At 42.9% G+C, this 19,399-nt stretch overlaps 1 protein-coding gene across 1 annotated transcript in view; it reads left to right on the top strand.

Annotated features, from left to right (window-relative positions):
* The first annotated feature begins 401 nt into the window (after positions 1–401).
* RPF2 (ribosome production factor 2 homolog) overlaps positions 402–19,399 on the top strand; it is a 651,328-nt gene continuing 632,330 nt past the window's right edge. The window contains exon 1 of the mRNA XM_044062732.1: positions 402–537. Coding sequence (XP_043918667.1) covers positions 515–537 — 23 coding nt within the window. The 5' untranslated portion in view covers positions 402–514. The remainder of the gene's footprint in view (positions 538–19,399) is intronic.

Below are 19,399 nucleotides of genomic sequence, written 5' to 3'. Positions count from 1 at the left end.
TAGGCTTATAAATGCTCTCGGGCAGATAGCTTAGTATTTATCTATGAACCTATAAGATATGGCTTAAGAGTGACTTATTCTTGTCTACAAGCGTCTCCAGTCAAATTGCTAGAGATCGTATCTTTCTTTGTATGCAATCCCGAAAGAATACAAAGGAATAATCCAGTGATTTAAAAACTAAGGAAAAACAAAGCTTCCACAACTTTACATTTCAGGGGGGGGGGGGTTTGACCAGAATTCTGAGAATAAACTGGAGAAAAGGGGGGGGGGCGTTCCAACACGGGATGAAGACTAGCACTCCTTTCCAGAAAAATGCTTGAGCTGCATTTTAATCTACGGCATTTATTACCCCCTTTAATTACAATTTACGCATTACATACTGAGACTATCCAAATGAAGTGTAGGTACGTCAACATCCGGTGACGGGTTTGTTATAGGAAGCAGTTAGTGTGCAGATCCACGTGAAGGTTTAGGAAGTGTGTTTTTGGATTAAGCTGTATTTCTGTCAGTGAACATGACCGAGTTGGACAGAGTTGTGTAAGTGTTTGCGAAAATTGAGCCCCATAATTTGTGTGCATGTTTACTTCGCTCATTGAATCGTAGATTATTACTTAAGCGGTTTTGTTGTGGATGTGTGCATGCACTGCCCAAGTTTGTTTTAATACACTTAAGTGTTTGAAGTAGGTTATAGAAGTTAAAACACCACAGTCTGGGGTGGGTAGTAGAGCACAGGAAAACGAACAATTGAAAAATACCGAAAGACGTTTAAAATGTACACAAAGTTTAGTTTTATTAACGATCGCAGAAACTGCTGTATACAAACTAAACGTTTTATGTGCATTCTTAATGTATGGTGGGAAGTAGTAAGTCTGAATGTTTATAACGCAGCATGTTTAGCTTATTCTGTTGAGGTGGAGAGTTGGTGATCAGCGGTAAAATAACAGTTATAGGCGCCTGGAAATTCTAGTTATGATCAACATGTTTATTAATGGAGGTTATGATCAAAAGTGGTTAGAAGTGACATCTCAGGAAATTAGTTTGAAGAGACAGGACTTGTATCCCCCAATACTTGCACGTGGTTTTAAGAAAAAAACTAGTAGAGCCAATAATATTATTTATTTATTTATTTTACATTTGTTAACCGGGTAGCCCGGTTAACAAATGTAAAATAAATAATAAATAAATAAATGATGTTATGATTATGTATTCTTTAAGTCATCATTTTACTAGCTCTGTTTGCAGTTTTCAGATAAGGCTGTAATTTAGCCGTCTATCAAACTCTGAGATTCAAATTACTGCACCCTGATAATGGGTATTTCATTTACTCTGTTATGACATTTTGATATTCAAGTAAATTGGCTTATTCTATTGGTTCTAACAATTGGAAACTTTCTTACAATTTGGACATGGCAGTTGATAGTTATTTAATAATATAATACAAAAAATTAGAAAATTTTGGAAAGGAGTGGAGAATTAATATACAAGACCACAGGTGGTGTCTCCAATTTTGTATTTAAAAACAGGTACAGTTTCAAAACCTTATTACAATACGGCAATACCAAATGCATTCCTATCAGCGTAAGGCTAAAGGAATGTTTAAATGTGGCACACGTAGATGCTGCCGGTTTATTTAGAAGGACCATTTGTTCTTGTTAACAGTTATCCAAGGAGTTTGGAAGTCCCGGGACACTTCACATGTAAAACTGAGGGGGTTGTGACATTAGTGTTGGAAAGCGGTGTCCAGCTTTTTACATAGGGATGACACCTAGGACCCTACAGGAGAGAATTAGGGAGCATCAGTATGCAATTAAAAAAGCAGATAGGAATAATGCTTTGTATAAACATACTGTTTGAATGTGGGAACAACAAAAAGTTTTTGTTTTCTGTTTTAGAACAAGTTTATCCAGATTTAAGGGGAGAAGATTTTAAAAACAGCATAGAGCAGATGGAGACACGCTGGCAGATTAAATTGAAAGCTGATAGAATGCCAGGGTTAAATGAAAGCATAAACATCAAATCTTTTTTAAAAGATAGAAGGCTCTGTTTAAATAAGTGATGAAACATTTTAATTGAATGATTGTTAGTTTAATTGTTTTATTGTAATGGTTGTAAAAAGGGTGTTTTTATTGGAAGTTCATTCAATTGTTCTGAAGTCCAAGAGACGCAGGCATTGAAATAAAGTGCAGTACGCTCATTTGAAGTACCATTTAATTTTGTATTATTTGATATTCTATCAGTGGTGATTATCACTTCAGCCAGTTGGGCCAGTATTTTTTTAGTATTTTTTTGGTTTTATACTGGTGCAAGTTTTCCTGGTAGAGTTTACTTGGATCTTGGTTGTAATTAATAACAGAAGCAGACATTTCTTCCTGTTACAACTGTCTGTTTTCCCCAGTCAAAACTGATCAGTTTAGCATGAAACTTAACTTTGGTTAGAATATGAAACAGTGGTGAACTGTTTAGCCTTTGTCTTCATCTTGTGTTAGACCATGACTGCTTTTCACTTCACTTAGAGATCAGTGCATCATTTCTATAGTTTGCATATCATTACCTTTCACATGGCTTTGGAGACATGTCTGTCCTGTCTTTACCTCTCCACCCCGTGAAAGCATGTTGGAAAGTAACTGTTTGTTTGATACCACAGGCACACACATACACACACATGAACAAACTTGTCCCTTGTGTAATACTGATCAATTAAATCTACTGATGTTTCTTGTTTTCCTAGGATATCCATCTTATGACAATAAGAAAAAAATTGTGAATTCAGCAAAAACAGATTTTGCAGAAGAAATTTAGGAGAAAATCCATTCTGACACTTTATATTTTTAGTATTTAATTCCTGTAACGGTTAACAAAACTGCCAGGCTCAGCATAATCTTACCTAACAATACCTTCCACTGCATAGCCCTTAAATAGATTCTCTACAGCTACCTTACACATTGTGTATAAAATTTATGCATCTCCACAGTAAAAAGTCATCTATTTATCTACTTCATTACTCTTGCAGACTGAGTATTGTTCAGCCAAATTAAGATGCTCTTGTTGATTACTTGTATCACAAATGTATGGAAATCACTGTTTCACTATGGCAATTGCCCTCTTTCAGCAACTACAATACCTCTCTGAAAATACATCTAAGATCACACTTACAATGCTCATGTTCCCTGCCACCAGTTAGATGAATCACAGTTTCTCTGCTTCCAGAGTCTTTCAGTAATTAATTGCTCTTCGTTTCTGTGCATACTAACAATGCTACAATTCCACTGTCGTTGTCAGTGAGATGTACATATGGGTTTATCCCGGTCTTCGTTGCATCTGCATCCACTCTCAACTTCTTGGTGTCTTATCCACCATGTAATCGGGATTACTGTGTAAATAAGTATAGATATGAGAAATAAGTAGCTAATATATATTCACAGTTCAATGATGAAATAAACCACTCTTTACACATTCCTGTCTATACATATTCTCTGCTACAACATTATCCAATCTCTGCCTTCTCTGTAGCTCCTAAAGTATAAAACGTTGTACATATGTACTTTTTTTTTTCTCTCATATATTTTACTGGTACCATATTTGTTTAGATTATTTCTGTTAATCTTTTTCTCTCAGTCCTGTCCTGTAGATTTATTCATTAACAGTTTGGTAAGTGGACTTGTCAACAGACCCTTTTCAGCCATAGCCTGAGCCAGAAAGACTGAATTAATAGTTGAAATTAAAAGGCATGCAGAATTTACCCAAAACATATTTTAGAGTACATTTACAAGCATATTAAAATCTGTATGAGGTATAAAATTAGCATTTAGCTAACTGTGTTCTGGTTTTTACAGTTCTCCTTGTATACTTCTGATGAACTAACTTATAACAATTAAGTCTAATCCATGTGCATCAGTTCTGGCCACCATAGTGAATTTTGCCCTTTTTCTCACTGTGGTGTGATTTCTGAGTTGGTATATTTAGTTAGGGGGTGCAGCCCCACACATGGGGGGGGGTGAAGCCTCCCACTTGAGTGGGTTTGATTTGTTTTGGTTTCTTTATTTAACTACAGCAGACTAGTAAGAGAGATGGCTAGAAAGGTGCTTGGTGTGACATCTGGAAAGAGGAAGGAGGACAAGGGGACCTGGTGGTGGAATGAAGAAGTACAGGAGAGTATACAGAGAAAGAGGTTGGTGAAGAAGTGGATTTGTCAAAGAGATGAAGAAAGTAGACTAGTATAAGGGGATGAGGTGCATGGCAAAGAGAGAGGTGGTTAAGGCTAAGGATAGGGCGTATGAAGAGTTGTGTAAAAGGTTGGACACTAAGGAGTGAGAAAAGGACCTGTACTGATTGGCTAGACAGAGGGACCGAGCTAGTAAAGATGTGCTGCAGGTAAGGGTGATAAAGGGTAATGAGGGAAACGTACTCGCAAGCAAGGAGAGTGTGTTGAGCAGATGGAAAGAGTACTTGGAGGGGTTGATGAATAAAGAGAATGAGAGGGAGAGAAGGTTGGGTGATGTGCGGATCGTGAATCATGAAGTGCAGTGGATTAGCAAGGAGGAAGTAAGGATAGCTATGAAGAGGATGAAGAACAGAAAGGCTGTTGGTCCAGTTGACATGCCCTTGGAAGCATGGAGGTGTTTTAGGTGAAATGGCAGTGGAGTTTTTAACTAGATTGTTTAATGAAGTCTTGGAAAGTGAGAGGATGCCTGAGGAATGGAGAAAGTGTTTTGGTACCGATTTTTAAGAATAAGGGTGATGTGCAGAGCTGTAGTAACTACAGAGGGATTAAACTGATCAGTCACAGCATGAAGTTATGAGAGAGTAGTGGAAGCTAGGTTAAGAAGGGAGGTGATGATTAGTGATCAGCAGTATGGTTTCATGCCAGGAAAGAGCACTACAGATGCAATGTTTGCTCTGAGAGTGTTGATGAAGTACAGAGAAGGTCAGAAGGAGTTGCTTTGTGTCTTTTTGGATTTAGAGAAAGCATATGACAGGGTGCCTAGAGAGGAGTTGTGGTATTGTATGAGGAAGTCAGGAGTGTCAGAGAAGTATGTAAGAGTTCATAGGTTCATACTAGGCTATCTGCCCTGGGGCAATTATAAGCCTAGCCCGATTCTGTATGGCTTACGCTACCCCTTGATTTGAGTATACTGTGCCCTTTTTAAGGTTTAGTTTACTGTGCCTCTGTCTAATAGTGACACGGAAGTAATCCCTGGGACAAACCTACGATCCCCCATCCACTTATCGAGATTCTTCTTGAAGAGATTCAGTGAGGTGCTCTGCCTCACATGAACTGGAATTCTAATACAGAGCGAAGGGGAGCCTCTGGGTTATGAACCTGTCCCTCCAGCAAGTTCTATTTATTTCTATAGGTACAGGATATGTACAAGGGTAGTGTGACAGCAGTGAGGTCTGCGGTGGGAGTGATGGATGCGTTTAAGGTGGAGGTGGGATTACATCAAGGATCAGCTCTGAGCCCTTTCTTATTTGCAATGGTGATGGACAGGTTGATAGACGAGATCAGACAGGAGGCCCCGTGGACTATGATTGCAGATGACATTGTGATTTGTAGTGAGAGTAGGGAACAGGTGGAGGAGACCCTGGAGAGGTGGAGATATGCTCTAGAGAGAAGAGGAATGAAGGTCAGCAGGACTAAGACAGAGTATATGTGTGTGAATGAGAGGGAGGATAGAGGAATGGTGAGGATGCAGGGAGTAGAGGTGGTAAAGGTGGATGAGTTTAAGTACTTGGGATCAACAGTACAGAGTAATGGTGAGTGTGGAAGAGAGGTGAAGAAGAGAGTACAGGCAGGATGGAGTGGGTGAAGTGTCAGGAGTGCTTTGTGACAGACTAGTACCAGTAAGAGTGAAAGGGAAGGTCTACAAGAGGGTAGTGAGACCAGCTATGTTATATGGGTTGGAGACAGTGGCATTGACAAAGGCAGGAGTCTGAGCTTGATATGGCAGAGTTGAAGATGTTAAGATTTGCACTGGGTGTGACGAGGATGGACAGGATTAGGAATGAGTCAGCCCAGGTTGGAAGGTTTGGAGACAAAGCCAGAGAGGCAAGATTACGTTGGTTTGGACTTGTGCTGTGGAGAGATGCAGAGTATATTGGGAAAAAGATGCTAAGGATGAAGCTGCCAGGTAACAGGAAAAGAGGGAGGCCTAATAAGGTTTATGGATGTGGTGAGAGAGGACATGCAGGTGGTTGGTGTGACAGAGCAAGATGCAGAGGACAGGAAGAAAACAGTTTATCTGCTGTGGCGACCCCTAACTGGAGCAGCCAAAAGAAGATTTAGTCGTGGTGGCCAATGGTTAATTTCCTGGAGTAAAATTCCGGTGATCTGAAAGTTTATGAAAGTAATCGTTTGGTGAAATATTCCAGTTTTTGAAGTTCAGTGAAGTGAGTTTTCTATTATAACAGGTAGACGTATATTAGCCTACCCTGTTCCTAATTTACACAACATTTTAAAGTTTGTTTGGTATGTTACTTTGTAAGGCTGCTATGTACATTAATAGATTGCAATACTGTATCTGTAATGCATTCATTTCTTTGTCAATCCATTGTGGAACTTGGGCCTCCACCAAAAAGGCCCAGACAGACTATCCCAGTAAAAAAGGCAAATATATTTGCTTTGGGAAGAAGGTCAGACTGAGAGAAGCTGGCTTTTACATTAGTCACTGACTTCACACTGTTGTAATAGGCTGGGGTTATAGAGAGGTGACAGAGATGGAGTGCAGTGTAAACTGGGACAGAGAATTTTATGTGGGAAGTATAACGAGTAGTTACTCTTTGTGATTGTTCACTGCATGTGACAGTACTGAAAGCTGCCATATATTTAAGATATTCATCCATGATGTTGCAGAGAATAGAAGTGAATCATTTTCTCTGCTGCAGAGATGCTGTCAGTCTGGAATTAAAAACAAACTTGGGAAGTCAGAGGGTTTGGAGGGATTATGGATTTTACATTTCAGGCACTGCTGTCCCTTATCTTGTGGGCCAAAAAAAGAAGTGGAAAACTCCAACCACGACCTCATGGTAGACTGAACCTACAATGTCTCACTAACCTACTGTTTAAACCACTTTTCTATCATAGTAAGGCAGTTAGTCAGCCATGTCTTAGGTGGAACACCTTACATTGAAAACATAATGGTTTGTTAATGAAACCATACTGTGTTACTGCTTCTCTAAATTAGTGTTTGCTTTTGATTACTTGGAATGCCTTTGCTTGTGATGTTAATCAAAGCTATTACTACGTTGATATAATTTTGTGAATGCGGTCACACACACTGAATAGACAGCCACGCAGGTCTCGAACCCAGGACCCTATACACCATAGTCACAGTAGTTAACCACCAAGCCAACACAAGCTTACTTTAACAGCAGTATAGCAGCTGCTTGTGACATTTGTAGACAGGGATGCATAAAGTACATTTTGTGCTCTGGAAGCAAAAAAAAGCTATGACCTTGTGAAGGACTGAGCCCACGATGCCTCACTACATTTTAGCAGACCAGCATGCCCCCCCCCCCCCCCCCCGTGCTTGTTTTTGGTCCCCAGGATCAAGGAGCAACAGTTCCTGAAATGTCAAGTCCATGCAACCTCCAAAGCAAGTAGAAAATACCATCACTGATCTATCCCATCTGGCAGTAATGCCCCATGTCTGTCACTCTTGAGTTTTCACTGACTCACTGATATGTGCTGTTTTAGGGTAGTCATCCTTGCGGAGGGGTTATATCATGTGCAACCTTTCCAAAAGGTGAAAATACCTTGAATGCCCTTCAGTACAGAGTAGCAGTAATTCACAGTGGATGTTCGAGGTATAAATAAAGACATAAGAAAGTGAAATGTTTAGGGTAGATTGCATGGTAGTGCTTAGTTGTTTGGGGAAAATTTAGTGGAAGTATCATGCTACATCTACTGAGTAATTAAAAACAGTCTTTCTGCATAGTTTCCTTTGAGAAAACATTGACTTACAATTGACTGCACTTTTGAATTCTGCAAATTTATCTTGTGGACCTGAAGTTGCTGTGATAGAATGTAAAACAGTAATTTTAAAATAAACTGACAGAAGTCCTGTTCACTTTGGAGACTTTTATGGAACTAAGCGTCTGTGATGTTGCATCCTGAAGCAGTAATTGGTGGTGGTGTATAACAGATGACCTGCTTTTAAGCGATTCCATAAGTAGGCTTTCAACAGTACTAAACATGTATATCGGGTCTACTTCACGATGTTGAAAGCCGACAATATCGAAGCTGATATTGTCAGCACCACAATATCGAAAGCGCAGAACATCGTGCAGGTAAATGGAAATCTCCGTAGGGGAAGATTTCTGTTTACCTCAATGTAGTGCAGTCTCGGAGTTGGAATATTTAAGTAGGGGGGTGTGCAGGGGGGCAAGCCCCCCTGCCTACGCTAGTTAGCTTTTATTTATTTTATTTTTACGTTATTCGATGTTTTACTACATTGATCACTAGAGGTTGACCTTTAGTGATTCGATGTAGTAAGATTTCGACAACGTGATATAGACACTGTATATCTAGTGTTTTTAGAAGATCATCTCTTTCTGGTGAAAATATTCCCTTTTGTAAAGTAGCATAGCAAAAATTTAGTGAGCGGCAAAAAGGTATGTAAGGAAGTTATCCCTTACTTACATGATAGTCTAATACTAGGTACGTGTTTATAGAAGTGATTTAACGTAGTATCATTGTTTATATGTTATGGAAGTGATTATTTAGAGCAGTGATTAGATACCTACCAACACAAGGTACATGTTATAGAAGTGATTAGATGCCTAGTAACACTAGGTATATTTTATAGAAGTGATTACTTTAGAGTGGTGAGTAGTAAGAACAGTGACTTAATTACAGTTATTGAATGTTGTGTCTTTAGGCTTTTCCCGGTTAGGGGCTGCCACAGCAGAACTCCGGTCCGCTAATGATTGGCAGTAGATTTTTACGTGCCGAGTTGCCAGCTCTGACGCACAACCTTCAACGAAGGTACGCCCATTCGCGCATGTCTCCCCACAGAAGACACTCTAGCTGAGAATCGAACAGGACAGCGTTGTACTGTGAGGCGGCAACGCTACCACAGCACCACTACCGCAGTATAATTACAATTATTGAATGTGGATGTAAAATGTAATTACTGCAGTTTTTTTATCCTGATGGCCAGTAAGTGAGGTACAGCCTTTTCTGTGGTGAAATCTCACATGAGAACCGGGATATATCATACTGAGAATTTACTGAGAGAATGTTTTGTACAACTGCATAAAATGTGAAATTAAATAGAGCTTTAACAGACCCCATTCTGTATATGTCATACATTCACAAGTCCACTGGTATCATAAGCACATGCTCAAGAGATTTTACTCTTGGTCAAAATAAGCAGTACTTGTTTGAGGAATATGTTTTGTATCACAGCAAATAACACTTCTTTGGAACCATCTTCAACTCCACGTAAAGTAAAAAGTACTTCTGTTACTCTAGCCAAAAGTAGTTTAGACGAATGGAGGGGTAACTGCAAATTCACTCCCCATTTAGCGCCTCTTTCCTTCTTGGATGGGGTAAATTCCAACATATCTTTGTTTAACTTGTCTCTGGGTTATTCATATGTAAAATATAAGGGTTAAAAATTACCATAGGAATGTATGGCTAGGCTTTTTAGGATCTTCACAATAGTCTAGTAAGTATCTAAGAACTCATAAAATACTATGTGCTAAGATGTTTTCCATATTGAACATTTTTTTTTTTAATTTGTGGCTTAGTCTGGGAAGTAGTTTAAAAATGTCCAAATACATCAATATAATAATATTTCTGATTACAAAACTGAGCCAATGGGTACATAGTTTTCTAAAAACACAAATCACTCACAATGTATATTTTCTTCAGAGAGTTGAGAGACATGTAATAGTTCCATAACTATCAGTTTCCAGTCTTTAGTTTTATGCTGAAAATACTTGTCTATCAACTTTTGAGAAACCGACTTCCACAAGGATTTTAGTAAGTGCTTAAGATCTGCCGCCTGGCCACTACATTCTTTACAAATACTGCTAAAATACGAGTAATAAGCAGCTAGTTTACATGAGATAAAGTGTGCAGTTATGCACACTCATGGTAAGTGATTAAACCTATCTTCCAGTCATCTCAGTTGTTAACATTTTGAAGATAGACACGCTGGATAGAAGAATTCAAAAACTGTTATTTTTTAAGTTGTACACAGTACATACATGTTGCTTTTTTTCCCCCCCTAAGCATGTTACTTTCATTTAAGCAGCTATACAAGTCAGTATAATCAAAAATAGAAATGAAACATTATTAGACTTCTGTTCAAGAAATGGGTTGCTTTATTTTAATAGTATTAGATCAGTTAAACATAGGGCAGGATTCACGAAGGCTTGCATGGAGTGTAAGAGACGTGTATCACTCCATGCAAGCCTCGCGATCCAGGAACAGCCCTAAACTCCGTGTAAGAGACCAGCTAAAACGTCTCTTACACGGACTGGGCGTGGACATGCTAAATGCCTCACTTGCAGCCGAAAGGTATGCAAATGAGGTATATTAGCGATCCACGAAGCAGAAACCAGTCTGTGTAAGAGACGTTTTAGCTGCAGAAATGTACTCCTTTGACAACTGAGTACGTTCTGCAAATTCCACAACGGAGCCATGTCGACTCCAAATAAAGGGTGCATATGTCTTGGGCAGCATGCCAATGGCCAAATATGTGGCCATTGGCAAGGTAACCCGATGCAAAAATAATAAAAATAAACGGGCTGCACTGTATAAAACATAAAAATGAAGGTTATAAACCCACAAATGTGGGTTTCATGAAATGCATGGAATGACAATGCAGGGACCAGCAAACCAAAAACAACATGGCCACCGTGTAGTGGTTGCTAAGGGTGGAAGCTGAGTCTAAGACATGTAACTAAGCATTAGTAGGCAATCTCATGTAAATGAGGGTTAGGATACTGAATCTCAGTCACATAGCAAATGAGCACAGTCTGAGTAGTGTAAGAGATGCATAAGGGGGAGGAATAGAGTAGGAGATAGGTGACATCACAGGGGGAATGGTAGAAAGAAATGCAGTTCATTGGAGGTCTGTGTAACATGACAGATGACAGACGCAGATCATGGAAAGAGGTGTGCCACAAGATAAGTCAGGGAAAGTCAAGAAATGGAAGGTGTACACTGTTACTTACACCAAAGTTTCTTGCTGAGCGTGCATGCGCACGTGTGCGCACCATGAAGCGCGGGTAGGGCAGTGTGCGCACGTGTAAGACTGAGCATGTGGGAGCGTGTTGGGAGATGTTTAACACTGTTTGCGCTGGTGTGTGCGCGTGTAGGGCAGGCTGAGCATGTAGGAGGCTGTTGGCAGACTTGTAACACAGTTTGCGCGGGTGTGCGTGCGTTTTTAACCCGAATAAGTAGATTCTGAACCGTGTAAGCCACTGTGAGCGTGTTTCTGCTAGTATGCACGTTGCTCCCCCCTGAGGAAACACAAAGGAAAAAGGAAGCAACAGAATTAGTAGGAAGCTAGCAGGGATAACTGCTGAAGCTAGCAGGTGAAAACAATTAGAAGCAGGCAATTACACAGGCAAAATAGTAGCCCAGACCAGCACTTAAAACTCTGCAAACAGTAGTGCATGATGTTTCTCTTAAGAGACACTGCAAGACAGGAGTAAGCTAATAGAAGTGAAAATTGAAAAAGCTTCACTCAGAGCAGAAATGTTAGAGGCTGCCATATCTGTCATAATGAGACATAGGCGACTTGCTGAGGGTGGTGATAATGCAGATGGTGCCAGACAACCCACACTGAGAAGACGGAGAAGAGTGTACAGGCCCAGTGTCACCTACCACGGGTTACATGCGCTGGAGATAGTAGAGCGCTATAGAGTGGACAGAGAGCTCCTGCAGCAAATAGTTGAGCTGTGCAGGCCACGCCTCACACACAGAACCAACAGAGGGGAACCCATCCCAGTGGAAACCAAGGTATGTGTTGGCCTAAGAATACTAGCAACAGATACCTTCCAGAGACCAACTGGTGATATGATGGGGATATCACAGGCATCAGCCTCCAGGGTACTGCACCAGTTCCTGGATGCCATGTCAGCACATGTCGGTGATCATGTATATTTCCCCAATGCCCGTGAGGTATTGGCCAGCAATATGTGTCTCTTCCAGAAAATAGCGGAATACCCTGAGGTAGTGGGTGCAATAGACTGCACGCACATACGCATCAAAGCACCAGCCGGTGAGCGGGGTAGGGCCTACATTAACCGCAAGGGCTTCACCTCCATCAACTGCCAGGTCGTGTGTGATGCCCAGGGCATAATAATGAATGTGTGTGCTGGCTGCCCTGGGAGCTACCATGATTCCCACATCTGGCATTTGATGCAGCTGTACCAGACATTTGCCAATGGGGACATCCCACACGGACACCTAGTGGGGGATGCAGGTTATGCACTAGAGCCGTGGCTGATGACAACTCATCAGAAACGCACACACACCTGAACAGGAACGCCATAATGAGGCACATGCACAAACACGTAGTGTAATAGAGCGTGTGTTTGGGCTGCTCAAGTCATGGTTCCGGTGTCTGGACACATCTGGTGGAGCCTTGCAGTACACACCAACTACATGTACCCAAATTGTCATGGTATGTGCTATGCTACATAATATGATCTTGCGAAAACAGCTGCAGCAGGACCAGCATAGGGCCGGGCCAAACAGCCCCCCACCATTGCCAAGGCCATCACAGGCAGAGCGTGACTCGGAGGAGGAACAACCTGAGCCTGCCCCAGTAGGCAGAAGGAGGCGTGCCCAGTATGCCCTGGCCTTGGCAAAGAGGCAAGGCATAGCACATACACTGGCTCAGTAGGAACCCTGGGAATGTTACCCCCTCTGACTCACTCAAATAATAACATGGATGTCTAAAATGACATGACCTGCTCACAAACATGTACAGGGAAGTGTAATATGCGCATCTGACAGAGGCAGCCCTGCAGCACCACCTGAGGCATGAATGCCATGTGTTAAGTAATGTAACACCATGTACTATATGCACACCTGAGCACCCTGACTAACATCCACCCTCATCAAGCATGAAGCCACAAAATGACGATGGGATGATCAAGTGCAATAACTGGCTGAAGTAATGCAGTAAGTCAAAGGGGAGCCAATGTGTTTCAGGCTGGGAAGACATGCGGAGCATGACATGATGCACCACCTGCTAGGGGTGGTGTGCACCTATCATTCCATGCCCCATGGATACTGGCAAAGGCTGTCGGTACCCACAGCATGCCCTGAATAGGTAAGTCTCAAAACACAAACCCACCTTCATAGGTACCATAAGGGATAGGAACCTAGATGTAATGCTACCCAATGCCAGAAGTCTAAACAGCAAGATGTGTGCAGTGTAAACGCACACAGTATGGAGAATATAGATATCAGTCCTGTAATAGAGAACTGGGTCAAGGCTCACATCAGCACCCTAACACTACCAGGTCACACCTCCTACTGTGCTGTACAGCCGCAAAACATGGAACAAGCTACAAAAGGAGGGTGACTAGCAATAAATGTCAAGGATAATCACACCCCCATGTTGGTACCACAACAAGAAGCAGCATGGATTAGCCATGGTCAAATACCAGTGGCTAAAACCGCCTCCCAGTATATAGCCTGCTGCAGACTACTGTCCTAATACCAGGAACTGCACCTGGCCTATGTTGGAATACATGAATATATAAGCCCCCAAAACAACGTTATATTGCTTGAGTGAAAATACCCAGACATACACCAGGAGCATTATACTAGCACCAACACAGTTGGAGAAAAGTTCCCAGAATCCATAAACAAAAATGCCCAGGAACAACGTACCACTCCCACAAGAGGGGTAAGCATACTGGATGTGATAATCAGCAACATGTGTACTGGATGGCAAGATGAGAAGTGTATCCTTCACTGGTAAGACCAGACCATAGAGTAATCACACTGGATATACACATCCCGACCCCAGTCCCTGGCCAGAATGCCACAGTGAAAAACGTGTGTAAAGCACAGGTTGCAGCCCTCCAAACTGATGTTGAATCCACGAAAGGCCCTGTGCAAGTGCAGAATATGGGACACACCGCAGAACATGTTATACAGGCATTCCATGAACACAGCCAGGAATGCTTAGAGTATGCAGTCACAAATAACAACAACACACAATGCCATACACGCAGGCATCTGGCATGCTGGACTCCAGCCATTACCAAACCATGCAAGAGAATGAGGAAGCTACCACATGATAGAGCAAACATAAAAAGGGAAGTAATCACTGACCAGTAGTATGGCAATAACATATGTCCACACACACAATCCTCTAAGTCCAGCCACAACAAGTAGAATCTGTGAATCCAGAGGCAATGTGACACCTGTCCCAAGTACACAGACAACCACAGCTCCCCCCAATAAATACAAATATATGTGATAGATGCAACCCTGTATCCAAACCAGAGGTTGAGCTCCCCCAACTCAGTACTGTCAAAACTAGTCAGGAGGAGAAGGTAACCACATACACCACAAACCCAGTCCCACATAGACCTACCACAACTGTAAACCAAACGCATAAACACAGGAAAATATTCCCGGAGGCCCTAATTACAAACACACCACACCAACAGAAGCCTCCAAAGCAGATCACAAGCAACCACAACCTCCAAACATAGCACATGCAACGAATAGTACACAAAGCTGGTGTGCCAAACAGTCACAGGCCAGAAGGAGAAACAACATGCCTGATACAGTTGTAATAGGTGTCTGTATAGGCAGACACACTGCTGTCCCACTCACCAGACTGAACAAGGGAAAGGGTAGAGTAAGCTGCCTGTAGGCTGCCACAAAATGCCACATAACAAGTACGCAGGTCACCCCAAAGCAAGCAGAAATATGATGCACTCAATGTTCATGCTGATGTGAATGACCTGAGATGCATCTCCCTGGTCTACATGAAAAGAGACATGGATGATCTCTCTGAGTATGTACCCCAGGCCGGTATGACACTGACTATGTGCAGCATCCAACCCTCACCAAGAATGATGCCACAGTACAAACACAGAATGATCATGTTTAACAGCTGGCACAGTTACAGCTGTCAGTCCAAGAGGGTCTAATGTCTGTCTGCTTGAGATGTCAAGCATGACAAGCCATGCTGCTGTTCCAGGGATGGCTTGCACCTGTTACCCCTGTGCGTCTGGATACTGGATAAGGCCTTTGCCACCTCCATAGAGCCGTATGTAGGCAAGGCCAAAAAGACTACCCACCACCCTAGAAAACATAAGTGGTAAGAAACCTAAGGGTAATGCTGACCAATGCCAGATGTGTAAACTGCAATATGCATGCCCCTGAGCCACTTCCCATTTTGGAGAACATCGATGTCTGTGCAGTGACGCCTGCTGCAAGCCTAGTGATAGCACACCAGCACTACCAGGTTATACCACATATCATGTGTTTATGGCCCCAACACCTGGACCAAAACATCAAAGGAGGGGGAGTATCCATATGCAGCACAGACACCCATATGGCCAGGTAACTGACAATGCACAAAGCAGCGGAGACCACCCATGTGCACCTAAGTATAGTCCAAACTGCTGTACAGTCAGTAGCATGCGACAGACCACACTCACACACAAGAACTCCACCCAGACATCCTGAAGACACTGGACAGTATGAATGTCCCACCAAATACCAGACAAGGTACACACAAATTACCACATAGGTGGCAAACCATTATGTATGCAAGGAGTAATCGGGGACCTAGGGACACAAGTCAACAGTAATCTGTCATTTGACACTCACAATGCCAATGTGGCTAGGAAGATTGTCGATATTGGACACCGTATCATGAAAGGATTCACATCTACGTCAACAGAGGTCACTGTGCCGCTGTACTCTTCCCTTATCAGACCCATAATCTAGTAGAATGACTCATATGGGATGTACCGTACGTGACACCTGCAGCGGTTCGGAAGACCTCATAGTTACCCCACCAAGAGGATAAAGGCTGTGAAATATATGTCATATGCTGCCTGGCTGTAGACACCCCAGCTGAATGCAGTCACAGACTGCCTACACAGAGGCATTGTATGTCTGTTGTACAAGGCCATGTCCAAACACAGGAGTAATGGACATGCTCCACCACAGGAAATCAAAGCCATTGGAGCTGTGAGAGTGACAGATGTCAGCCTCAACACATAATGAAATAAGATGTGCTGGAGGGACAGGTACATAACCCAGAGGCTCCCCACACCCAGAAATAGGATCCCAATCCATGTTAGGCAGAGCCCCTCACTGCCACCCCTCAACAGGAATATTGCCAAGTGGATGGATGATCGTACATGTATACTGGGGGTCTTCACTGTGTCACGACCAGACAGAGGCACAGTAAAGAATTTCATAAATGGCCATAGTAGAAACATAGCAAGGGGTGGCGAAAGACACACACACTCTGGCTAGGCTTACTAATGCCCTAGGGTGGATAGCCTAGTATGAACCATTGAACCTATGAAGATACAAATTGTACAGGACACTTAAGGATAATCACAAGGCTTACCTAACTGATGGTAGGAACCATGTTGGGCATCCACAGATATGCTCCGAATCACACAGATATTACAAACAACATACCAAACACACACACATATTGCTAACATACAACCTGACGGGTGCAGTGCAACCCCCCCCCCCCAGAGTGAAAATATCTATCCCAGCAGACTGCTGGTCCCCTGACATTGCAGATGCTGAGGTAACCGCCATCATCTGCAAAGCAAAACTCACAGCAGCAAAGGTATGTGATGGTGTCCTGGGCTGAGGCCAACATGGACTCCAAGAATAATGGAATGCCAAATCGCTCTACTGCCCAATGTCGGCCTTTATGTACCCAAAGAGCAGTGTACAACAACAGTGGTCCTTCACAACAAAGGTGTTGCCTGAATGGATACTGCAAACTACCACCCCAGGATCCTGACAAGCCTGGTCTGCACAGCTATGGAAAGGATTAGTATGTACCGCAGACAGAAGGCTATTGTGGACCTACTGATACTGGACCCTACACAGTGTGGCAGTCGTAATGGCAGTCATAACTGCAGATCCTGCCCCTAAACATGTTTGACCCATTTGAAGCAGTCATTAAGGTCATTGATGAGGGCAATGTGGTCCACACGGCATAGCTGGACCGTGCATATGCTTCTAGACAATACCATACGAGTTCAGTATGGATATGTTCACCAGCTTAAATATATACCCCTATGTCAGTAGAGGGGTTGCAAACCAGACCAAGGACAGAACTGACATGGTCAGACATGCCGCATCCATGTCAGACTACAAAGCAGATATGAGTGGCATCCCACAAGGCCTGGTCCTGCCCCCCCCCTGTTCTGTATATATGTCCCATAGGTATAGGCCAACATGGAAGGACTGTGACTGAACATGTATGCAGAGGAGTACAAACAGCCCACCATATCCGACCCCCAGCTGACACAAGCAACCCACAAAAGGGCCACCTACAAACAGACAACTGGAGCCATAGCCATGTCAGCAAGCTAATTGCAGAATTGTGTATAGACAACCACCATGGATATACAGTAAGTGCCCACAAATTACCACACAGGTGTTAACCCATGACGTACCTAACCTGTAATGAGAGACCTGGGTACAAAAGATGATAGATATCCTGCACTGGACAAACATGTGGCTGTAGTGTTCGCAGAAACATATACTATATACCCACCCAAACATGAAGGTTGGCAGATGTAGATAAGGGGATGTCACTGTGGCTCTGCAGTCATCCTCCATCAGCATCACAATTGACTACAATAGCCCCTGTGGGATATAACTCAGCAGACACCTCCATCAACTGTAAAGTCCACAACAGTATCCCACCAGGAGTAGCAAAGAGCATGAACAGATGCCATGTGTTGCCTGAGTAAACAAACTGCAGCCCCACACACTGCCATACTGCCCAGCTACAGGCAAGCTGTGCCTGATGTATGAAGCCATGTCCAACCTGGAATCAATGAACATGCTGCACCTTGTACAATCTGAATGGCAGTGAGCTATGCACATGAGACCTGAACCCCAGCACTGACATACATAGGACAAGCTGTACAGAATGATCCATAACACAGAAGGCACCCCCACTCTTCAGTAAACTCCCGGTACAGGTCAGCCAAAGAGTCACTTATCGATACCCCTCAAGAGGAATCCTGATGGGAGATGGTAGGCTAACCCTGGGTATCACTGTTATGTCAGAGGTAGACTGAGGCACAGTATACTAACCATGACATATGTCATGACAAACTCCAGTTACAATGTGTGTCGAAGGACAAACACACCCTGTGACTAGCATCAGAAATGGCCTAGGGAACATCGCTAGTGTTTGCCAATGTCCACCCATGTTGTGGAATACACTACCAATGTTGGACGAGCCTGGTGTAGGTAGTCCATATCTGAACATAATGCAACATGGTCATATGTGCACAACTGACCCCTACACAGTCTGTTGTGCTCACTGTGAAGATGTCAAGCAGTCATAGGACTAAAGCCCAGGATACTGTCCACCACAGTGAAAGTACTGAACCAGTACACTATACGGTACTACAGTGTTAGGTACTTATGAAAGTATGTTGAGAACTGTCTGCAAAGTATCCCATGCAATCCCTGCAGGCACAGTATAATCCCTGTTGTGGCAGACACGAAGCAGTTGGTCAGTTAGTACACAACATGACACCCAACACACAACCATAAATGTGAGATATTGTTGACGTTCACACACTCCCAAATATGTGGTGGACTTCAGAGTGCAACATATGGAAAGCTCACACTGGGCATGCTCACACACTTTGATAAATGAGGCATATGTCAGACAACATGCCATGGAAAGGCTGAACTGGGCATGCTCACACACTTAGGCCATATCTCCGTTTAGCAGTTGGCCACACATATCTTTTATTTGTACGTGTCAGTCCAGGAACCAACCACAACACAGCAATCTGCCCAGTGCACACAGTAAATGACTACAGAGACATAAGTGATATAGTGGATCGCTGTCATATGCAAACATCTTCCACAGATACACAAGTTGGTCATAGGAACAGGGAATGCTATGGCAATAAAGACCTGCAAACAGTAGAACAGCACAACAAATATTGTGCATCCGGCAATTGAACATATGGGTGTAGAGGTCAATACTAGGCTTGTTGCCCTAGGGAATGACAGCTCAGCCAGAGTGTGCTTGGCATCTGCATCCCCAGTACAGTAGGCTACTGTGCCACTGTAAAGTAGGTCACATAAGGCAATATGTGAGGCTAGTGAGCTGTGCCTCTGTCAAGCAGGGGCACCGTGGAGGTCCCAGGGATTGAATGTGCTAAGCCACAG

This window comes from Protopterus annectens, chromosome 2.part1 (assembly GCF_019279795.1).
Source record: "Protopterus annectens isolate FY-2018-M chromosome 2.part1, PAN1.0, whole genome shotgun sequence".
In the NCBI taxonomy this organism is placed as follows: Eukaryota; Metazoa; Chordata; order Ceratodontiformes; family Protopteridae; genus Protopterus; species Protopterus annectens.
This window is presented reverse-complemented; position numbering and strand designations above follow the sequence as displayed.